We start from the raw sequence: 22,245 nt of genomic DNA on the forward strand, positions 1-22,245 counted from the left end.
AGGAGCCGGGAGTGAGGCAATGCTGCCCTCTCATGGCAGAGAACTGAGCTCCTGGCCATTCACTAGGCGGCTTGTTCAGAGATACGCAGCAGAACCACACACCCCCTGCACTTGCCTCTTGGCACCTAGGTTCAGAGTTTAATCAGAGGACACAGACGTAGCCTGACCCTACTAGTTCCATGTAGCACAGCCCAGTATTCACGGCGTTTGTAAGAACCATCGCAGGAACCACTGACAGCTAGGGCATGGCTTCCCAGAGAGCTCACAGGTTACAAACAAGGAAAATAAATCAGCCTGGCTGGTGTTGCGAGTCTTTGGCTCTGGATTTCTAACCTTTGTCTGGTTCCCCTGAATCTTTGGCAAAAGTTATCAGGAACATGAAGGCCACCAGTGCAGATTGTTAACCAGACAGTCTTCTCTGGGGCTGTACAGCTATTTCCTGCTTCAGGGAGCCAGGCTTTATGGAAACCAGAGCTCCTTACAACTCACCCTGCAACCTCAACAGCTTTCCTCATGGACTAGCGAAGTTCAGAGTCCCCAATTTGAGTCCCAGCAGGTCCTGGCATCAGAATCTTATCTTTCCAAGCAGACAGGGATGTGTGTTGACATGACACACACAAAGTTTGGAAGAGGCTAAGAAGTCATGGGGCCCTCCTACCTGAACCAAAAGGCATACTTCAGACCACAGGGGGACCACAAGTAGAGAGCAGGCAGGGGCCAAGCAGCAAACCTACAGAGAAGTTAGGCAGGTGGGCCAAGCTACATATGCTGGGAGAAGTTGGGCACCAGTCTGCTATTGCTCTACGGCATAGTTTTGAAAAATGCTCCCATTCATGATCACTGCCCAGACCTATGTGTGTTTACAATGCAATTCTGCATTATATTCTACAGTCCTAAATTCAAAAAGGGAGAAAACAGAAACAAGAACTTCAAGTTTGCTTTTCCAAACTTCATTTAAAAGCCTTGTTTCTACTGCAGGAAGACCTCATCTGGATCTTCTTGCCCACTCATTCATAGTAGCTACAAAGTTCTTTATATGTTCCAAACTACCACCATCCCGCATCCTATTGTATCTCCCCAAACAACTTAATCAACTGAATTGGCCCTCCCCTTCTTCCCATCCTCCTCTTTTCACTGTGCATTCTGATTTTTCTTGAACCTCTGGACCATCTTATCAAATGCAGATTCATCAAGCGAGTGTCTGTCTTCTCCAGAAAGCCTGCGCATGGAAAAGACTGCCATCTTGGGCACAGAATAATCATCCAGGTATGGGTTATAGGGATATTCGTGGCCAACAGGGTCCTCAGCAGTAGCCTGCAGCTTCCAGGCCTCCCCTTTGATTTCTTGGGGCTCATCATAAACCACGTGGGCCAGAGTCTCTGGGTCATCATAGATGTGTTCCAGGCCTGAACCAGCTGAGATAAATCCTGATGTGTCCCTTCTATCACCTGCAGCTGATGCCTCCCTAGTGCCTTGCTGGGCGCGGTTCCCATCTCTGCTCAGTGGTGACTTGGAGACAGAATCTAATGACTCCTCATTCTCCATGTTGGGCTCCACTTGGACCTGTGGAATTTTCATTTGTCCTCGTCTCTCCAGCATCCCAGGTCCATATTGGGGGTCTCTTCTGGGCAGGGGACTGGAGAGTTCCAAGTATGAGAACTTGGTGCTGGGCAAGGGGCAGCTGGGAATGGGCTTCACCAATCTCCCCTTGTTAGCTGGGTCTCCCTGACAGCTGGACCCTAGGGAGAGGGATTTGGTGGTGGCTGCATGGGGCGGTTGCCTTTCTTCCACTGCCATGGCTTTTTTGTCTAAAGTGCCTTCTTCATAAGACCTGGCTTCACTGGTAGCCCTAACAGGAAGGGAAGTCTTCAAGGAGTTGTTGAAAGAACCTCCTTTGCATTGGTCAGTCTTCACAGCATCTCTCTGTGTACTGATGGCTGTTTCAATCACCTGAATGATCTCATCACCCTGCTTGGTTAAAAATTCAAAGCTGCCTTCCCCAGAAGCACATCTCCGACCAGCTTCAAACGTGAACATCACCTGGTAGCAGAAACACAAAGGGCACTGGGGTCAGGTATATGGGCAGGAGGATTGCAGCTTCAAATGTCCTACACCATCACATCTGCAAATCTGGGATGGATGCATGACCAGTCTGTACCTAGAAAGCTGGTGGTAGAAAAAGAAACTCCAACTGACTACAGTCTTGTTTGGAGAGGCAATTGCATGTTTCTTTCCCCAGCGAAGAGAGGGCTTTTTTCCATGGTGGCACCTCACCTCTGGAATGCCATTTTGCTCAAGGCTCACCTGGCACTTTCTTTACTCTCCAAGTGCCATACCAGCACAGGATTTTAATGATGAGGTTCCATCACCGTAGGTGGTTTGCTCCTGGAAAAAGGACTGTTTTATTAATATGAGTAGCTGTGTTAGCCTGACTGTAGAAGTCCAGTAGCAACTTAAGCACTAACAACATTTGTTGCAGCATATGAGCTTTTGTGAATCATTGCTCACTTCTTCAGATACTGCTAATATTTGAAGAAGTGAGCAGTGACTCACATAAATTCATATCTTGCCACAAATATTTAAAATGCTACTGGTCTCTTATTTTATTAATGTCATTTGAAACGTTTGTGTGTTGTTACACTCTGAATTGCTTTAATTAGCTGAATTTATCAGCATGGCTTTTATCGACTTCGATGGTTTTATTGATGTTTGTATCAGGGCAGTTCCGCACATTGAAAAAAACAGCGTTACGCCAGCAAAATGGCATAACGTTAAAAAAAATAATGTGCTTCCAGCTATTCCTCATCTTCTGGCTCTCTGCCACTTTCTTGCGCTTCTTAACACTCCACATGCCTGCTTGAAATGGTGGAAGAGAGCAACACGCTTTATACACAACTCTCCTCTGTCTGTCAATCAAACCAGGCAGCCTATAACCTTTGTCCATGTTTTAAAGGGCCCGCGGTGCCAGCTATTTTTTTAAGTAAAACTTCTCAGTTGAGATCTGATCATAGATGTATAATGCTTTTTAAAATTCCACCCCTTTTGGAATCATGAGCCTTGAATCTTTTAAAAAATAATATCAGGACTGATTTTTTGGGGGGGGGGGGGGGCTCTACATTTTGGGGGGGCTCTATTCTGGCTCTACATACAGAGCCAGAATAGACTTGTGTAGACCACATAATTTGCTATCATCTCCCTGAACCTCCTTGCTCAATTCCCTTGGGCCCCAGAGCACCTGGGACTTTGTACCCTTCCCTGCTCCTCTCTTGAAGGCCCTATGATTAGGACAAATGTTCCAGGTCTGGCTGGACCTGGAACAGCCACCCTTGTCTCCCACCACAATTACCTTGTCGCGACCATATCTCCGCAAGAACTTGTACGGCCAGATATAGAGCACATCTCCCTTCTGTATGCTGCATAGTTCCAAGGAATCTGCCTTGGCTCGAAGGAGAAACTTGCCCCAGACCTGACAGCGCTCGGAAGCCTGCGTTGCCTTCACTGTCACAGGGAACTCCTTTGCAGAAGCTGTTGCAGGTGAACAAAGATGATCTCATTACATACAATTTGTTCCTGGCAGCCTCCACCCTGCTGACCACTGGCAATGGAGACAAACTTTGGTTGGGGCACTTGTCCCCTGCAGGCCAGAGAAATACCTGCATCCTTATGACAACTATACCAGCATCTTCTGTGGCCGAGCCACAAGATATAGTGCATTCAATACTTCCAAGATTCTAGTGGAAGTAGCCATAGACATGCTGGAAGTAATGTTCAGGAAAACAAGAAGACCACTGAGCACTGAGGCATACAGCTGAGAACCGGAAAATGTCATTGCAGTTCTGCCATTCACTACTGAATGCTTCAATTTCTGTTTTCCAAACCTCTTTCTCATGTACACATTTCCCAAGAGTATGAAGAATGTGAACATTTGTGCAAAACTGGAACAAATCAAGAGACTGGAAGTAAAGGGTCAGTAGACTGTGGGTAGGAAACAGGGAGGGGTGATAAATATCTGGAGAGCACCAGGCAGCTGGGAGCCGCCACATCTCTGCACAAGGCCTGGGCTTGCAAAACCACATAGCAGGAAGAGGATATGTGATAGCTTCAGCAAAGGCGGACTTTCCGTGACGCCTTGGTCAACGCTCTGTGCTGAGTTAGCTCTGCAGCCTCACTGTCACCTCAAGTGTATTTCTCAACTCTGCCCTTCACAGGCAGGCTCACCATGCAGGGTGGCAGATACACCCATGCAACCCCTACTGTGTCCAAAGATATAGGTCCAAAGCCCTGCTCACAAATGAGAGTCTGTGGATGAATTTGGTTCAGCTTTTCTGAGAGCTGGTGGAACCCCTGAATGAATGTTTGCACATCCTTACACCTGGGTCAGACCCATGGTCATCATCATCAGCTCTCGAACTATTCCAGTCCAGCTTCCAGCCTGGTCATGGGGTGGTGATGGCTCTGGTTGCCCCCAAAGACTATCTCTGGAAACGGCTGAATGTAGGAGAGTTAGCACTACTGTTATTACTAGATCTAGCAGTGGTATTTGACATGGTCAGTCATGGCCTATTAGCCCAGCACTAGCTAATATGAGGGTTCAACGGCTGCAATCTTTCCTCCAAGGTCAGGGACAGAAGGTGATGCTGGGTCATGTGCCGGTATGTGGAGACCCACGGTCAAAACCATGCTTTTGTGATGTAACTTGTGTCCTGTCATTTGCTTGTCTGTGCCAGTTGTCTGTGTATCTCAGTAACCCCTTTGATATCTAGCCAAGCCATCCCACCTTAGATCTCCAGAATAGGTGTGAATGGAAGGAGACTGTCTTTCCTGCCTCCCTGCTGTATCTTGCTTGGGAAGCACTATCTTCTCTTGAGACCTTGAGTACCAGAGTCTGCCCATTTTGTTAACAGAGACTTTGCACCCAAACCATTTGGCACTGGGAGGGGCTGTGGGCAAAGGGTAGATAAGGTGTCACTCAATGTGTATTCCCAGTCTGAGCAAAGATCCCGGTGATGATCTAAACATTATTCCTTCAATAAAGAACTTTTCTCCAATGAAGCCTGCTTATTGGGAGTAATCGGAGATTCTCACACCCACAGAAAACTATTCTCTCCCCAATATTGTTTAACACTTATATGCTTTCACTTGCCCAACTGATCCAGAGTTTGGAGCTGGGGTGTCATCAATATGCAGATGACACCCAGCTATATCTGTTGATGGATGGCCATTCATCTACATCCACCAGATTCTCTGGCTAGATTTCTGAAGGTTGTGGCAGATTGGCTCAAGCAGAGTGAGCTGAAGTTAAATTCAGCTAAGATGAAAGTTGTCCAGCTGGGCCAGCATGCCCCCAAATGGGTTGCTACAACTCCCAACTCTTGACAGAGTCCAACTTAGGCAACTGTCAAGAATCCAGGTGTGATTGTGGATGCCTCCCTATCTATGGAGGCCCAGGTCACAAGTGTTGCTCACCTGGATTTTAATGATCTTCTCCAAGCACAATATTTAGTGCCCTATCTGTCAGGGATTGAATCTAGGACTTCTGCATGCAAAGAAAGTGCTATGTCACTGAGGCACATCCCTTCCCCCTGCTTTATCCTTCTCCTTTTTTTAGCCCTGAACAACAACAGCAGCCACAAAGGAAAAAAAACCCTCAAAAGGTGGGCTGCAGAAATGAGGAAATGCTCTGCAGTTTCTCTCCCCAGGCCTTCAGTTGCACTTCTCAGTACTTTTGCTTTGCATCACTTGCCCTGTTTGATTCTCCATCCAACAGACTGACCATCAGTTTCCACATCTACCTGCTTGGTGCAGGCTGGCAAAAGCAGATCCTCTCCCCTCCCACAAGGTCTCTTCTTCTCCCCCCTTACCTTTGCATGCAGCACCGTAGAGAGAGTTCTCTGCCATCAAGACTGAAGTGGCCTTGCCTTTCAAGAGATCCTTGTCTACCATGGTTTTCCAGTCTTCTCTGCTTTTCTAGAACTCACAGAGGAGAGAATCTACTATGACCAAAGAGCAATCCAGTTATGTTTTGTTTTGTTTTTAAACACCCTTGGAAAATAATTTATTGGAGTAGCTTCCCAGCATAGGTAACTGCTGTTGGGGGCCAGAAGTTAAGATGTCACCCAGAATCACAACTTTTCCACAGACACATACAGAGTCCTGCCCAGATTTATATGGAGCTGATCAATCAATGTACTGAGAACATAGTCAATATATTTCTTTTTTGAAGTCACTATGCTATGGTAATGAGTTCAGTGTGTCTAGCACTTGGACTCAGGCTGGGGTAACCTGGGCTCCAATCTTAAATCCAGCACGGACCTCGTTAGATGACCTTAAGAAAATATCTCTCTTTCTCTCTCTCTCTCTCTTTCTCTCAGCTTAATTGTCTTCACAGGGGAGTTGTGAGCATAAAATGAAGAGAGAAAGAACCTCATACTTTACCCTAAGTTCCTTGGAGGATGGCCAGGTGAAAAAATATGGCTGGTGCATTGCACAAAGTGCCGTAAGCTTCTCTATCTCACCCATTCACTCTCGTCCACCCCACTGTATTTCACCAAGGAGCTGAGGGTGCAATGCATGGTCCTGCCCTCCTCTAACTTCTCCACATCTTCTGGCTAAGAGAGGGTGACTGACCCCAACATTATCCAGTGGGCTTCATGGCTGAATGGATATTTGGACCCCAGATCTCTCCCGCCTATACCACATTTTCTCTACTACTCTTTTGCCGCCAGACTTTCTGAGCACATTTCCAGTCCAGACTTGGGTGGTTTGTCTCCCACCAAACACAACTTCACCCTCAGCAGCCTCACAGCTCATCAACATGCTATTGATGACACATTCCTGCTGAACACTGAAGTTATTGCAGGCACTCCTTTCCCATCACAGCAGCTCAGCCAATGGTTTTAAAGATTTTACAGGCAATGGGATTGAGATCAACTGACAGGATAGGGCCCAGATTCACCACTGTTATCCTCACCAAGAAAGCATGTTCACAAAGCACCAGAATCCAGTTAGCTGCCTCAGTTCGTTCAGCGGCCAGCAAATAGCACTTCTCGGTGGTTTCCAAGAAAAAAGGTATGGTTTCCTTGGGGTGGCTGACTTCTCCAGGAGACTCGGCCACATGGACACAGTCACTGAGTTTGATGAGGCGCTTGCTGCTTCCAGCTTTCTTGGCGGTCTCTGTGGACGGAGGGCCAGAACCCTCCAAGAGCTCCAGGCAGGCAGCAGCACAGATTCCCCCGCTGTACAACACACCCCAAAACTTCCGCCATTTCTAAACACACAAAGAGAAGAACGCATGACAGAAAGCTCACCTGGACCTGCCCTCCCCCTAGTGTTCAAGGTAAGGCCTACTTGCTCAGCCAAAGAGACAAGAGATGCTGCCTATCAAAAATTGCTACAATCAGAGGCAGAAGGATCGTGGACAGTATGTCAAGATGTGCATTCGTTTTCTTCGGAAAGTTTGATGTGGACAAGATTTCCTCATCCTAAGTGTCTGATGACATCCAAAGGTAGGGATCACTTTAATGGATCAGATCAAGAACCATCTAGCCACATGTAGGTTCCTCTGGAGCATCCTCTGCTTGCTACAAGGAACTGACGGCCATGATTACACTGTCAGTACACCCATCCCAGATGTTGTGCTAATGAACTTTGATATAATACTCCATAAATGTATCTAATTGTTTTTGAGAACTGTTATTGATGGCTATCACAGCTAGTTGTTGCAATTAATACTATGCTTTTTCATGTTAGCAAAAGAAGCATTTCTTTAGTACACACACCATTTTTTTCACACAAACGTGACTGACAGGCATACCGAGGGCTGGCAAGAGCATTTTCACCCAAGCCAAATTGTTGACAACTCTGGGGAGTCTTCCCTTTCTTCGTTGTGCTTGGCTTTAGTGAGCTATTTGCTCTTTAGGCACTTTTCAGCATCCCACCTGGACCTCTCTCATGGGGTCCAGATACAGGCCTAAACAACCGCAGAACTGCCTGTTGCACAACTTTATCCATTCCTGAACAAATGTACGTCAGTGTAATTGAACTTCTGAATAAACTGGGAGGAGGGGAGGGAAATGACATTCACACAAAGCTTTAGGAGTCAGGATATAAGAAGACTTGTCAAAGACCATTAACAAAAGACACCCATATTCCAAAGCCACAGCGGAAACCCACAGACCTTACCTTCCCAAAAGTCTGCTGCTGCTGCAAGTAGAGAACGCCCTGCTTCACAACGCCATCTTCCATTTTCTCGCAAGGAGTTAAGAAAACCACAACTCCGCTCACTCTTCTTCCAAACAGCTATCAGTGTTTCTTTCCCTCTTACACGCCTGTCCTTCTACTAGAGTTTAAACATCTCTTTTTCGGCCGCTCTACTTCCTGTTTCTTCTCTGCCTTTCCTATCTTTATCTTCTGTACACACACACACACACACACACACACACACACATGCCGTACACGTCAGCTTCCTGTAGCGGTAGCACATACAAAAAAGGGTAGAAACAAATGCTTAAGTAGATCACTGCATTAAAATCTTAGAATCATAGAGTTGGAAGGGGCCATTCAGGCCATCTAGTCCAACCCCCTGCTCAATGCAGGATCTGCCTAAAACATCCAGGATAAGTATCTGTCCAGCTGCTGCTTAAATACTGCCAGTAAGGAGGAACCCACCACCTCTTTAAGCAGCTTATTCCACTGCTCAACTACTATGATTGTGTGTGTGTGTGTGGGGGGGGGGGGGAATTCCTGATATCTAGCTGGCACTGTTTAAATGCATCACTGCAGGTCCTACCTTCTGCTGCCAATAGAACTGCTCCCTGCCCTCCTCCAAGTGATAACAACTTCTAAAATCATGTCCCCTTGCAGTCTCCTGTTCTCCAAGCTGCACATTCCCATGTCCCTCAACCTTTTCTCATAGGACTTGATCCCCAGGCCCTGGTCATCCTCATCACTCTCCTCTGCACCGTCTCAAGTTTGTCCACATACTTTTTGAAGTGAAGCCTCCAGAACTGCAAAATAGACTCCCAGTGTGGTCTGACCAATACGGTATACAAAGGGATATGACATCTTGCAATTTTAATGTGATGCCTCTGTTGATACAGCCTAAGACTGCATCCATTTTTACCAAACTGTCTGCTCGTATTTAGTTTACAGTTCACAAGTACCCCAAGATCTCATTCACACACACTGCTACCCAGCAGTATCTCCCATTCAGTATGTATGTTTCTCATTTTTGTTACCTGGATGTAGAACTCTAAACCTATCCTTATTGAATTGCTTCTTGTTCTCATTTGTACACTTTTCCAGCATGTTCAGATCTCAGTGAACGTAATCTTCTGGAGTGTACACTATCCCTCCCAGTTTGGTGTCATCTATAAATGTAATGAGTAGCCCCTCCACCCCCTCATGCAGATCATTGATTAAAATGTTGAAAAATACTAGATCTAGCCCTGTGGCACCGGACTGCTCACCTCCCTCCAATTTGATGAAACACCATTGATAACTACTCTTTGGTTGCGGTTTTCTAACTTGCTCCTTATCAACATAACCATCTGAAAAGCCCACCAGTTTACTCATCAGAATATTACAGGGAATGTAGTAAAAAAACACCTTACTGAAATCCAGGTAAACAACCAACTGGGTTTTCACAATCTAGTAAGCCCATCACTCAGTCAAAGAAGGAAATCAGATTGGTCTAGCAAGACCTATTGGAGACAAATCCATGCTGATTTCCCTCGATAACCAAGTTGTCTTTCACATGTTTGTAGATTGCCTCCTTTAATATCTACTCCATTATTTCCCCTCTAAGGTCAGACTCACTGGTCTGTAGTTTCCTGAGTCATCTCTCCTCCCTTTTTTGAAGACTGGGATAACATCTGTTCCCCTCCACTGTTCTGGCACATTTCCAGTCCTCTGAAGATGATGGACAAAGATTCCTCAAGCTCTCCAGAAAATGCATTGAGGATTCTCGGGTGCACACCATCTGACTCAGGGGATTTGAATTCATCTAGTACAGCCAGATGCCTCTTGACAACTGCTCTGTCCATGTCAATCCACCACCCAGACACTGTACCTTGCCTACTACCATCCCTAGATGGCTGAGTGTGTAGATAACACATGTCTATTGCCTGATGTCTAACAGTCTGTGTTGCTTTAGCAGCTGGTGTTCTTAATGATTTGTGTTTTATACTGTTAGTGGCCTCAAGCAGGACTCTGAAGAAGCAGCATAGAAAAGAAATATTATTTGGACTATAAATAAAACATTATTTAGAATATAAATAAATAAATATATGTAATCCAAAAGTAGATCACACTTAAAAGTAGTTAGCATTATTTTTATATTTGACTTCAGAGCTTAAAACCAGCTTGAGATGGCTGGCACACAGGCAATTTTGTTTAGTCTTTGCCAACTGACATTCAGCTCTATATAGCAAATGTACTTACTTTTAGGCTTATTTCATACATTTAACCCAGCAAGGAACACAACTTCCCTCCCTCACTTTTAACTGGAGGTGAATAAAAGAGATTATGAGTTTTTTTCAGCCTTAATACTATTTATTTTTTCCATCTTCATGCAACTCAATGATATATTATAATTACTTCTTTCTGCTATTAATACAAAATAAACATTTAAAACGTTGTAGTCAATTTTAAAATTCAGATTTTGACATTTCTGGGAGGAAACCATAATTTAATTTTGGCCTTTCTTCCTCAGCAAGAGTGTTTCTCCAAATAAAACTGATTTCAATGCCATCCTAGCAGATGGGGCTGATTTGCATTCCAGATAATTGGCTTGGAATGGCCATTAGACCCAGCGCAGCACAGTATTATTTCCCACTTATACTGTCTAGAGGCTTAGAGGACACCAAGGTACTTTTCACTGATAGAGCTTGGAGATACGCCAGTACTGGGGTCTTTTGCCAGAGTGACACCAGAGTTATCAAGCCATGATTTTATTCCAGCACAAACTGATGACTGGCACAACTCTAAAGGGAAACTAGTGTGATTTTGTGATCCTAACTTCCCACAGAGCGGGACTCAGACCCTAACAAATAAAAAACTAGTTAAGGGATCCTCTTGAACTCAGCAGAGAGTTAACAGTGACTGTTCCCACTCCAGTGCCATGAGTATAGAGGATTCCACCCTACAGCCAACTACAGCACCCAAGGTATCCAGGCCCCAGAAGACAAGGCATGCGACTACATGACTATGGCCTCAGGCTTAGAAGAAAGAGCACCCACAGGGACTTACAGATGTTGGGGACACACAGAAAGGGCTTTTGGCACGACCAAACCAAGAAAATAATAAAAGAAGGAATAACTAAACATCCCACCAAGAAGTACTCCAAACACAAGTACTCAACAGGAACCTCTACCATTCTTCATTCTTTCCAGATTCAGATCCCATCATTTAACCACCACACAGCAACATGGGCCCCGCTAAGGGGATGGGAAGTCCCATGATATCAGATCCATGCAACAGGAAGAAGAAGAGCCACAGATGTGACTTCATTGGGGTCAAGGCCAGAGCTGTGGGAGGCACACTAAGACAGCTTAAAATAGTAAATGCAAAATAAGCAGCAGGAGGTATATCATAGTGAGGCTGGAAATAAGTGGGAGGGGTGGGACTTGTACAGAGACTGGCCAAAGTGGGTGTGGTAAGGAAAAAGATAGGCAAAGGAAAGCTGTCTTGAGGACTTCTGTCTCATGAAACTGCTTGGGCTAAACAGTAATCTTCTCTACTATAGGGTGACTTTGCCTTGCCATCTTGCAGGTCTTGTCACCATAAGTTAAAAGAGGCCAGAAGCTTAACAATGCAAGAGCATTACCAGCAGGCTGCCCCCCCCCCCCACACACACAAAAAACAGCCCACAAATGGTAGCTTTAGGGACATGCAATGGGGCTCCACATCCACCTGAGAATTGTCACCCATGGTTGAGAACCACCGTTCCGCATCAATCTTCCACCCAAGGATGCAAGGATAAAGTTCCCCACTTGAGCCACCATTGGAGGGGAGTTCCACACCTCAAAGTATGACAACTGCATGTAGTTTCCCAGGGATGTTTGTTCCTCTTCTGCAATATGCAGAAATAGCAAACCAGCCATAATGTCTTTTGTTTGTTTGTAATGCTATGGAAAGCTCATGCCAGAACAATTGTATATGGGAAGACACCTTACATAAAAATGGCAAAGATATAACAATGACAACTGTGTCTGAAGTCCTAGCTCAGGTATAAATTATGAACAAAACAGACATGGAACCAAGAACCATGTTGGACTTTGAAAGTCATTTTAAAGATCACAGATCACTACACAGCCCATGTCAGGCTATTTTTGCTAAAGTTGTTGCAGCTCTTAAAGCAATGAACCAATTTGTACATACCATACTTCGAAATGAGGATCAGATAAATGCAGTGAGGAGATTGCTATGCTGGATCATCAACTGAGGTAAAATAGAAATGGACAAAACTTGAATTTGGATAGCAGTCTCATTTGAATCACACAGCTATTTCAGACTTATTACATATTGGCCAACTAGCTCATTTTCTCATGGAATGTCCAGATTGGATTCTTACATTGATTCATTCATTTAACCATTTATATGCTACTTTGTACCCCAATGGGAACCCAAAGCAATTTACAAAGCAAAAATATAACGCTAACACAGAGAAGGAAAAATGAACACTTTAGAGTGGGGTCATTCTATCTGTCCCTCTGCCCAGAAGCAGTCTTAGCCAACAGGCAACAGGGGTAGCTGCTCTGGGCTCCAAACCCACAGTCCAACCCACCCTCATCAAAAAAGGAGAGGGGAAAAGAAGCAGATCAGGCTCATGCAGTCTCTTGTACCTGCTCCATCTGGCTTCTGGTGGGGTGGTGGCTCCTGCCCACTTTTCACAGAGTAAAGGCCACCCCTTGCTTGGTTCTGGTAAGGGGGCAGGAGGAGGGGACAGCAGTGATCTAGGGACTTTCTTTGATTTTTGCCCAGTGTCCCAGTTCCCCTAAGAGCACCCCTGCCTGTCCCAGCAGATCTTCCTTCCAGCTCCAGGCTATCACCTTCAGGCCCAAGAGACCTTTGGCTCTTTCCTTGTAACTCACACCTCTGGGCTAATTCAGACTGTAAAAGGTTAGCAAAAAGACAGGGATGGGGTAGAGGCTCAGCTAAGGGGCTCAGCTAGAGGCACTCAGCTCCAGCTAGCTGGTATTCTAACTCCCTCCCCAAGTTATGATGGTTACCAGATGCATCCCAAAGCCTTCACTGTAGATGAAAAACACAGCCTTATAGCTATCATGTCAGTATCAATTTAACCCTTCCAGACTCACATCATCAAAGCTAGATCATTTATTAATGTGATTATGATGATGATGATGATAAATATATGCTGATAATTTGCCAGAGTGATAGGTTATTTCATTACAGCAGTGCATTCATTTGTGCCCTGCCTTCTTCATCATTGCAGATAAAGAGACAGTGTATGTGAAGGCATAATGAAGCAGACATGGAGCTGGTGGCCCCTTAGAGAAAAAGAAATCCTAGCAATTTGGACTATACATTGGCGGAAGGGAAGAGACGTGTCTTACATTTTGCTAAACAGAAACAAAAAATGTGTGATAAGATCAGGTAAAAATAATGATTGAAAAAGATACAGAAGCAGATTTAATTTCAAATTCTGCCAGTGTGTTGGGGAACATACTATATTTTCCATGCGCTTCATCCTCATTAGTTTAGTGAAATGCCTTCTCATTATGCAGGTCTTTCTGCCTAACGTGTGTCACTCCTTTTCTTCTAAATTAGGAAGCGCTTCATCAAACTGCTTCTGCAGGTCCGCATGGTTTTCCCATACAATTTTCCTTTGACCAAAGGCACATGATTCCTCCCCTGCCTTGTAACTTTATTTTAATTCATTCACAAAAATGAATGTCGGTTCATTTTTAGAATGGTTCCATTGTTGATTCAAAAAGATATTATCTCTTTGTAACTGTTTGAACTAAAAAAACAATTATTACATTTGTGTTCTAAGCCTTCCTAGGAATTTAAGCTTTTCCCAAATGCATGTTTTTTGGTCCTGTATTTTCTCATGAAAATACCAGTTTCCCCTGATAACATCCCAAAATTATTGCAGTATCTGTGGTTACTCTTCATTCTCTATCACCATTTTAATGCCTCTTCTCAATTAACTAGATGTTATGTCAATATGACCCATTTTTCCATGTTTTCAACAAACTGTATTGGTTCAGATAGGTCACCTCCCTATACTCAGCTTCTGATCCGCAGGAACATTCCTTTGGTTCTCCAGCTGAAGCTGCTATATCTATCAATATACTACTCACTATTTCACATTGAGTAAATAATGAAAGCTACTTTACATGAGTCCGATCATTGGTCCTTCAAGCAGGTCTTCTAAAACTGGCACAGCTCTCCAAGGTCTTAGGTGTTTACTCAACCCTTTTTAAACTGGAGATGACAGGGATTGAATATTCTACCTTCTGCAGGCCAAGCAGATGTTCTACTATGAGCCATGACTCTACCCACCAGCTTCTATGGAGTTTCCTTCTACCATATTTCCCCACACAGAGTTCATCAGGACATACAGGGCCTATACTAGCACCACAACTTTATTGTCATGGAGTTTGTCTAAGAAAAGATACAGGTACAACAAAAAAAATCATAAAAATCAGATAATCTGCTTCATCTTTCCTTAAATCACAGAAGGCATATCGGGATTTTTCTCAATAATGCCCTTAATTCACTCTGATGTGCTTATTCGTGCAGACTCTCCATAAATATATTTCAAGACTCCCTCCCTGTTACCCTGAAAGCCCATCTCTTAACTGTTTAAAATAATACTTGAAATGCTGAAAATCATATGAGTTATGGATCCTACATTCCTGATGTTGGAGAAGTTCTCTTATAATTTGGTTAGTGCCATGAGGAATCTGCACCTGTTTAGTTACAACGTGAGAAGCTGAGATTTCTTCTTTTTCCTTGCTGATTTTCACTTATTTAAAAAGGTAAAGGTAAAGGTATCCCCTGTGCAAGCACCGAGTCATGTCTGACCCTTGGGGTGACGCCCTCTAGCGTTTTCATGGCAGACTCAATACGGGGTGGTTTGCCAGTGCCTTCCCCAAGCATTACCGTTTACCCCCCAGCAAGCTGGGTACTCATTTTACCGACCTCGGAAGGATGGAAGGCCGAGTCAACCTTGAGCCGGCTGCTGGGATTGAACTCCCAGCCTCATGGGCAAAGCTTTCAGATGGCTGCCTTACCACTCTGCGCCACAAGAGGCTCACAAGAGGCTCTTACTTATTTACAGGCAGTTTATTCCATGTGACCTATCCAAATTTCTCCTTTATATCTTCCTGACAATTCAAATATTCAAAACAAATCTTCATGTTTTACCCCACATTGACTGAGCTGAGAGGGGCTGTATTATAAATAGGATTATAAACAAACAAAATTCTTCAAAGGAAGGCATTTCCCCAAAGCCAAAATGTAGATAGGTAGGGTATTGTTTTTATTGCTATTTCATATATTGTTTGCCACCACAAGCTGGCTGGCTGGGAGTAGTTACCTAAAAATGTGAAAAATAAATAAATAAAATAAAAATAAATATAAAAATCCTAAATATATGGCATCAAAAGGGAAATGGATGTTGGTGAACAGAATGGCTTGCCCTCGCGTTCTGTTTACTGCTGCCTCTGCCTTAGACTTCATATCCCTTTTCGTGATGCCACTTGCCAAGATCCCATAGAGATCCAAGAAGTAATTCTACTATGTTGTTGCTGTTGTTGTTGTTAGTTGCGAAGTCATGTCCGACCCATCGTGACCCTATGGACAATGATCCTCCAGGTCTTCCTGTCCTCTACCATTCCCCTGAGTCCATTTAAGCTTGCATCGACTGCTTCAGTGACTCCATCCAGCCACTTCATTCTCTGTTGTCCCCTTCTTCTTTTGCCATCAATCGCTCCCAGCATTAGGCTCTTCTCCAGGGAGTCCTTCCTTCTCATGAGGTGGCCAAAGTATTAGAGTTTCATCTTCAGGATCTGGACTTCTAAAGAGCAGTCAGGGCTGATCTCCTCTAGGACTGACCGGTTTGTTCACCTTGTAGACCAAGGGACTCACAAGAGTCTTCCCCAGCAACAGAGTTCAAAAGCCTCAATTCTTTGACACTTGGTCTTCCTTATGGTCCAACTTTTACAGCCATACATGGCAACTGGGAAGATCATAGCCTTGACTAGACGCACTTTTGTTGGCAGGATAATGTCTCTGCTTTTTAGGATGCTGTCGAGATTTACCATAGCTTTCCTCAGCAAGCGTCTTTTAATTTCTTTGCTGCAGGCCCCATCTGCAGTGATCTTGGAGCCCAGGAAAGTAAAATCTGTTACTACCTCCATTTCTTCCCCACCTATTTGCCAGGAATTGAAAGGGCCATATGCCATGGTCTTAGTTTTCTTGATGTTGAGTTTCAAGCCAACGTTGGCACTCTTCTCCTTCACCCGCATCAAGAGGCTCTTTAGTTCCTCTTCACTGTAGAAACATGGAAAATGAAGAGAGAGTCACTCTCAAAGACAATTTTTTTTAATTAAAGAACAATGATCCATCTACAGGCAAATAAGTAATCCATACAAGATTACAAAAATAAAACAATGATTTAAAAGTATATTTAACAACAATCCCAACCTTAATGAGATACATTACCATCATCTAATATTCTTAACAGAATGGGTCCTCAGATACTCTCAAATCTCTCTACAATTTTGTTCCTCTGGTATAATGTCAATTTCTTCAAGGTATACCTCCAAGTATTTAAACTGTAAAGTTTCTTATCCTTCCAAACTTTAGCAAAGTTCATCCTTGCTGCTGTTAACATAGGAAGAACCAGACAGACATTCTCCTTTCAATTCAGGAAGATAGATGAAAATAATTATTGAAGAACTAAGAATTGTGAAAAGACACCGTTTTTATTAATAATCCTGAGCTATGGTTTGTCACAACTAGAAATTGATCTTGAGAAATAAAGATGGGATGAAAGTATCAAGGGACTAATGGTGGAAGACAGTTTCATATGTGTTGTGTATGCAGCCCTGCCAAGGACCGAGCTTGAGGTCTGAGGCAGGATCGAGATTCTCAGCTTCTGATAGGCTCACAGCTGGCTGGCTTCCCCACAGCAGCCAGTGGATTCAAATGGTCTAGCCGCAGCCTGAGTGGTCGGCTTGCAGCAGGATCCTCCAGGGATCCAGTCAGTTTAAAACCATCATGTGTCCAATCTCTTATTCATCAGCCCCTAATGAGGCACAGGAATCATGGGTTGCAGTTTCACTTGGCTTGTAGTTCTTTTAATTAGATATGTTGGACAGGTGGATTGGAAAGAGGGACAATTTATGGGGAAAGCAATGTAAGAATGTATCAGTGCAAAGTATTTGAAACTGGACACAAACACTCTCATGAATGAACACTGGCTCCCAAACAGGTTGGCAGCCATTGATGTTGCTAAAGCTTACATATACGAACACCTAATGCTAGGGATATTTTTAAACACGGTGTTCATTTATTAGAATGTCCATAAGCAAAATGTTGATCAAACTGCACTGCACTGCACTCTTAGACCATTTATGCACTTTTATACTAGGTGTGTCTCAATGGGTTCATTCTATCATAGAGAACCCAGTGATGCATTTGAACATAGTTATTAAGCTTTGTTCTAACAGCCATATTTGCATAAAGCTGCTGCATTGCTCCCTTCTTCCTTCTCAAGAATCCCCTTGAAGTTGTTCCTTTGAGGATATCAGTCTTGAGTTTCATTGTGGTTTAGCGGATAAGCGTAGTTATGTGGAGCAAGAGGAGGAAATAATACTATCACTAACCATGACTGGTCAGACTGAGTGGTCTAAATCAGGGGTAGTCAACCTGTGGTCCTCCAGATGTTCATGGACTGCAATTCCCATGAGCCCCTGCCAGCATGAACATCTGGAGGACCACAGGTTGACTACCCCTGATCTAAAGCATCACTGCTTCAAGCTGGAAACATGGTCTCAGGTCCTGCTCTTAGGGATTAATGTACAGTTGAATCTAGCCGCATGGAAATCTCACAAAAAATAAAAAGGAACAAATGTATTTTTTAGAAGGCTTGCATCCTGTTATTCCATTTAACAACTGACTTAGCATTTTACAATAAGTCACAGAAAGGTCTAGGAGAACTAACAGGGATGTACTCCATATGTCCCAAAGGCCAAGGTGCTTTCTGTGACTGAATCAGAAATCAGTTTGAAAATTATTTCCAACAACAACAACAAGCCCTTAATAGCATATAAAACTACAATATAAGGAGGGGAAGTGCAAAAGGATCCAGTGCTAAACAGAGAAAACAAAGGCAGAGACCATGCTTTAGAGTAAGACAAAATACATTCACAATCTCTCATGGCAAGATATTAAAACTTTGCAACTGGTTCAATTATATCATATATTATTTAAATAATCCAGTTTGGCCAAAAAGAATTCCACAATTGAGAAACCACTTTTCCCCAGGACCCTGTATTAAAAGGGAAAGTGCAATACATTGTTGCAATACATGGTTTGATATGTCTGGGATTTCCTTTATGCGAGCAAAGAAGAAAAGGCCTCTTGTCATGTAAAACTGTAACACTGCGTAGTACCACACAATGCAATGGGAATGCTTCCATCACTACCATACTGTGGCAAGTTCTACTCTGGATTCAAGTTGGATTTGTGTCTATTCTTTTTGCACCATCACTGTTGTTCCAAATGCTTCATTTCCCCCAATTCGCTAGAAATCCAGGAAGATGAATGTGCTTTAGCATGTGGTATATTCTCAGAAGGGCTTTAAGAGGCAGCTGGAAGAACAAGCAATATCTGTCAGATCTTGTTTTGCTCTAGGACACTGTGTGGTTTTAGGGGTCTGGACTAAAGGACTCTTTACATTTCTTCTCATTCTGACTCTTGAATTAACCATAGAAGTATTGAGTCACAGAGCTAAAGGTGACTAAAGGACTAGCAAACTTTTGAAGCTCAATACCATTCCATCTGGGTTTGTGTCAGAGCAACAAGAACACATTGTGAAATAAATGAATAGCATCTGGCATCAAGCACAGCAGCTCTTGTATACAGGCTATGACTTGGGAATGTTCAGCCTGGAGAAAAGGAGGTTGAGAGGGGACATGATAGCCCTCTTTAAGTATTTGAAAGGTTGTCATTTGGAGGAGGGCAGGATGCTGTTCCCATTGGCTGCAAAGGAAAGGACACGCAGTAATGGGTTTAAACTACAAGTACAACGATATAGGCTAGATATCAGGGAAAAAAATTTCAGTCAGAGTAGTTCAGCAGTGGAATAGGCTGCCTAAGGAGGTGGTGAGCTCCCCTTCACTGGCGGTCTTCAAGCAAAGGTTGGATACACACTTTTCTTGGATGCTTTAGGATGCTTTGGGCTGATCCTGCATTGAGCAGGGGGTTGGACTAGATGGCCTGTATGGCCCCTTCCAACTCTATGATTCTATGGTTCTATGATTCTATGTGTTGGTGCGGCCAGTATACAAATAAAATTGGCAAAATGGTCTCACATTGTATCTTGATGGCGTATTCTCGATTGCACATGAGATGTTGGAGTTTCTCCACCCTAAAACAGACAGTTCTTTACACCTGTTCAGCCAACAGGATGGAAAGTTTTACAGGTATCACTGGGAGAATATCCACTCCTTTTCAAGCCCTGCCTGCTTATAAACCAAATGCAGCCTCAGTACACTTGAAATGCCGTTTCTCCTGCTTTTTCACCTTGACCTACTGTTCCCACTGTCCTGTACTTCCTGGAGTAAGAGGGCCAAGAAGGGGGAGGAAGGCCCTAGCTTGCTTCTGCCATGCTTACAGGAATCATTGAAGGACACTCAAAGTAGGTTGGAGAAGGCAGTGGAAAGGTGAGGCAAATTAGATATAACTTATTTGCTATGCAACCAGTAGTTCCTTCCCTGTAATTTGGAAGTTAGGATCTGTTGACAATAACTTATATTTCTAACATAAAAGTCCAGACAGAAATAAATGAGTGGGATGTACCTCAGCAAGATACTCAGCTTTAAGCCATTCCCAGTGTGATCCTACCCTCGAATTATACCTGCTGGGCAGAATGGCATTTTAAACTCACTTACGTGGTGGAGCACAACTCAGCAATGTCCTCAGCCAGCAGGATTGCTCAGGCACAGGAAACTACGAAGAATTGGGATACGGTAACAGAAGAGATTATTTCTTGTCTTGTTTCATGAATTTGACTTGGAATGCTCATCCTCAGAGGAAGCAGAGTCACCACATACTCTGTATCCTAGCAAGGACCCCTCCACACTGAGGCACCAATACCGGGGGAGAAGAGAGAAGAGGCAGAGCAACTGCTTGGGAGGCAGCATGGTGTAGTGCTTAAGAGCGGACAGCTCTAACCCAGAGAACCAGCTATGAATTTCCCCCTCCTCCACATGAAGACAGCTGTGTGACCTTGGGTCTGTTGCAGTTCTCTTAGAGTTCTCTCCACCCCACCTGCTTCACAGGGTGTTTGTTGTGGGGAGAGGAAGGGAAGGCGATTGTAAGCTGCTCTGACACTCCTCCTGTAGCCAAAGGTTATAGCTATTACTGTATGACAAACAAACAACCAGTCCTGGCTGCCTACCCCTTTGTTGGAGTTTATAATGGATTTCCTGGGGAATTAGCTACCATCCCACACAGGTGTTCTCCCCTTCCATCACAAAGCAATCTTTCACACACACTGTGCAAGGGGGGGGGTTCCCCAGAAGGAAATTAAAAAGAGGAAGAAAACTAGATTGATGGGGCGGGGGGGACACAAGAATTTGATTGTCTGGTTGAGTTAGCTGTTGTGTGAGCTGCAGGCAACTATTTCCTTTAATAAAGGCCAAGTGACCCTTGAAATCCCTAAGCGGTAAAGATGTTATTGACACAGGGGGGTGACTCAAAAGGGGAAAAGCAAGACCATGCCCAAAGTTTTATAGTGGCATTTCCTGAGTTATGGGCAGAGGGTGGAGTCCCTGGAAGGGCCAGAAATGCAATTCTAGTCGGTCAAATTCATCGTGAAGAAGGGGTGAGTTCTATGAGAGTACAATATCCCCTTTACCTTGAAGGAAGGAGGGCTGAAGTCAGTCACTGAGAAGCTAAAAAGAGATGCACTGGGAGAGTGTCAGCTGCACTGAATTCCCTGAAAGATGTTTGGCATCTGGTCTCAAAAACATTCATAGCAAAACTCCCAAAGTTCCCGACAAATTTTACCAAAAAAAGGCTCTCTGTGGAAGGAATTTTTGGGAACCAGATGCCATCTAATGGACAAAGGAGAATGAGCAGGCTTTTCAAAGGTCAAAGAAAAACCTCTCCTAATGGAATCTGTATATTTGGAGGCGGGAATTAGAGACCATAGGGCATGTCCTCTTCAGATGCTCACTTTATGTGGGAATACGAAATAAAATCATTGCCCCCCCTCTTGCCTCAGATTCCCAGTGATGCTGAGGAAGGGAAATTAAGGTCCTCTTCTCCAGGGGAAATAGTGAGGTCACCAAACGAATAGCCAAATACTGTGCCACAGCATGCAAATTATGACAAAACTATGCTATTGGAAATTTGCCTTAGGTGATGGGGTTTTATAGTTTTATAATGTTTTAAATGTTTGATTCTAAGTGTTTTATTGTTAGACATTTGTACACTACCATGATTTGTTGGATTATGGCTTTATAAATCGTCTGAATGTTGTAGCTGGCTTGGAGCCGTATTTTAATAAATCATCAACCTCTCCTAATGAAGGACCTCCATTTTGGAGGGGTTGAGTTTCAGGCAACTCTTCCTGATCCATCCAGCTACCGCTTCCAAACAACACAAAAAGGAAATACAATATCAGACTTGGGCTCAAAGGAAGCAGCAATAGAGAATTTTCCAATGAAAGTGTCTCTTCTGCCAGTGTTTGAATGGCCAAATGATCCTCCATACATGGAAGAATAAGTGGAAAGTGCAAAGTGAAGAGACTAAGCTTTCATGGTTTCCTTGTGCTCATCCACATTTGGGTCCTCCCTAGTGGGAATTTAGTGATTTCCCCTTTTGAATTTGTTTATGGCAAGCAGACAGGAAGAGCAATTATAGAAATGAGAGATACAGTGTTGAAGGAATATATTATTGCCCTGCTGTCTTCTCTCTGTTCTCTTTCCAGGTAAGACAACCCATTCCACTTGGCACACCTGTGCATCAGTAACCAGCCTGGAG

At 43.9% G+C, this 22,245-nt stretch overlaps 1 protein-coding gene across 1 annotated transcript; it reads right to left on the bottom strand.

Moving 5' to 3' along the window:
- Positions 1–934: 934 nt before the first annotated feature.
- DOK2 (docking protein 2) lies at positions 935–8,417 on the bottom strand. Its single transcript, XM_077306098.1, has 5 exons — positions 8,182–8,417; positions 6,971–7,267; positions 5,862–5,967; positions 3,347–3,525; positions 935–2,040 (listed from the first exon to the last, which is right to left on the bottom strand). The coding sequence occupies exons 1-5, from the start codon at positions 8,242–8,244 to the stop codon at positions 1,132–1,134; spliced, it is 1,554 nt and encodes a 517-aa protein (XP_077162213.1). The 5' UTR covers positions 8,245–8,417; the 3' UTR covers positions 935–1,131.
- Positions 8,418–22,245: the final 13,828 nt, after the last annotated feature.

This window comes from Paroedura picta, chromosome 12 (genome assembly GCF_049243985.1).
Source record: "Paroedura picta isolate Pp20150507F chromosome 12, Ppicta_v3.0, whole genome shotgun sequence".
Taxonomy (NCBI): Eukaryota; Metazoa; Chordata; class Lepidosauria; order Squamata; family Gekkonidae; genus Paroedura; species Paroedura picta.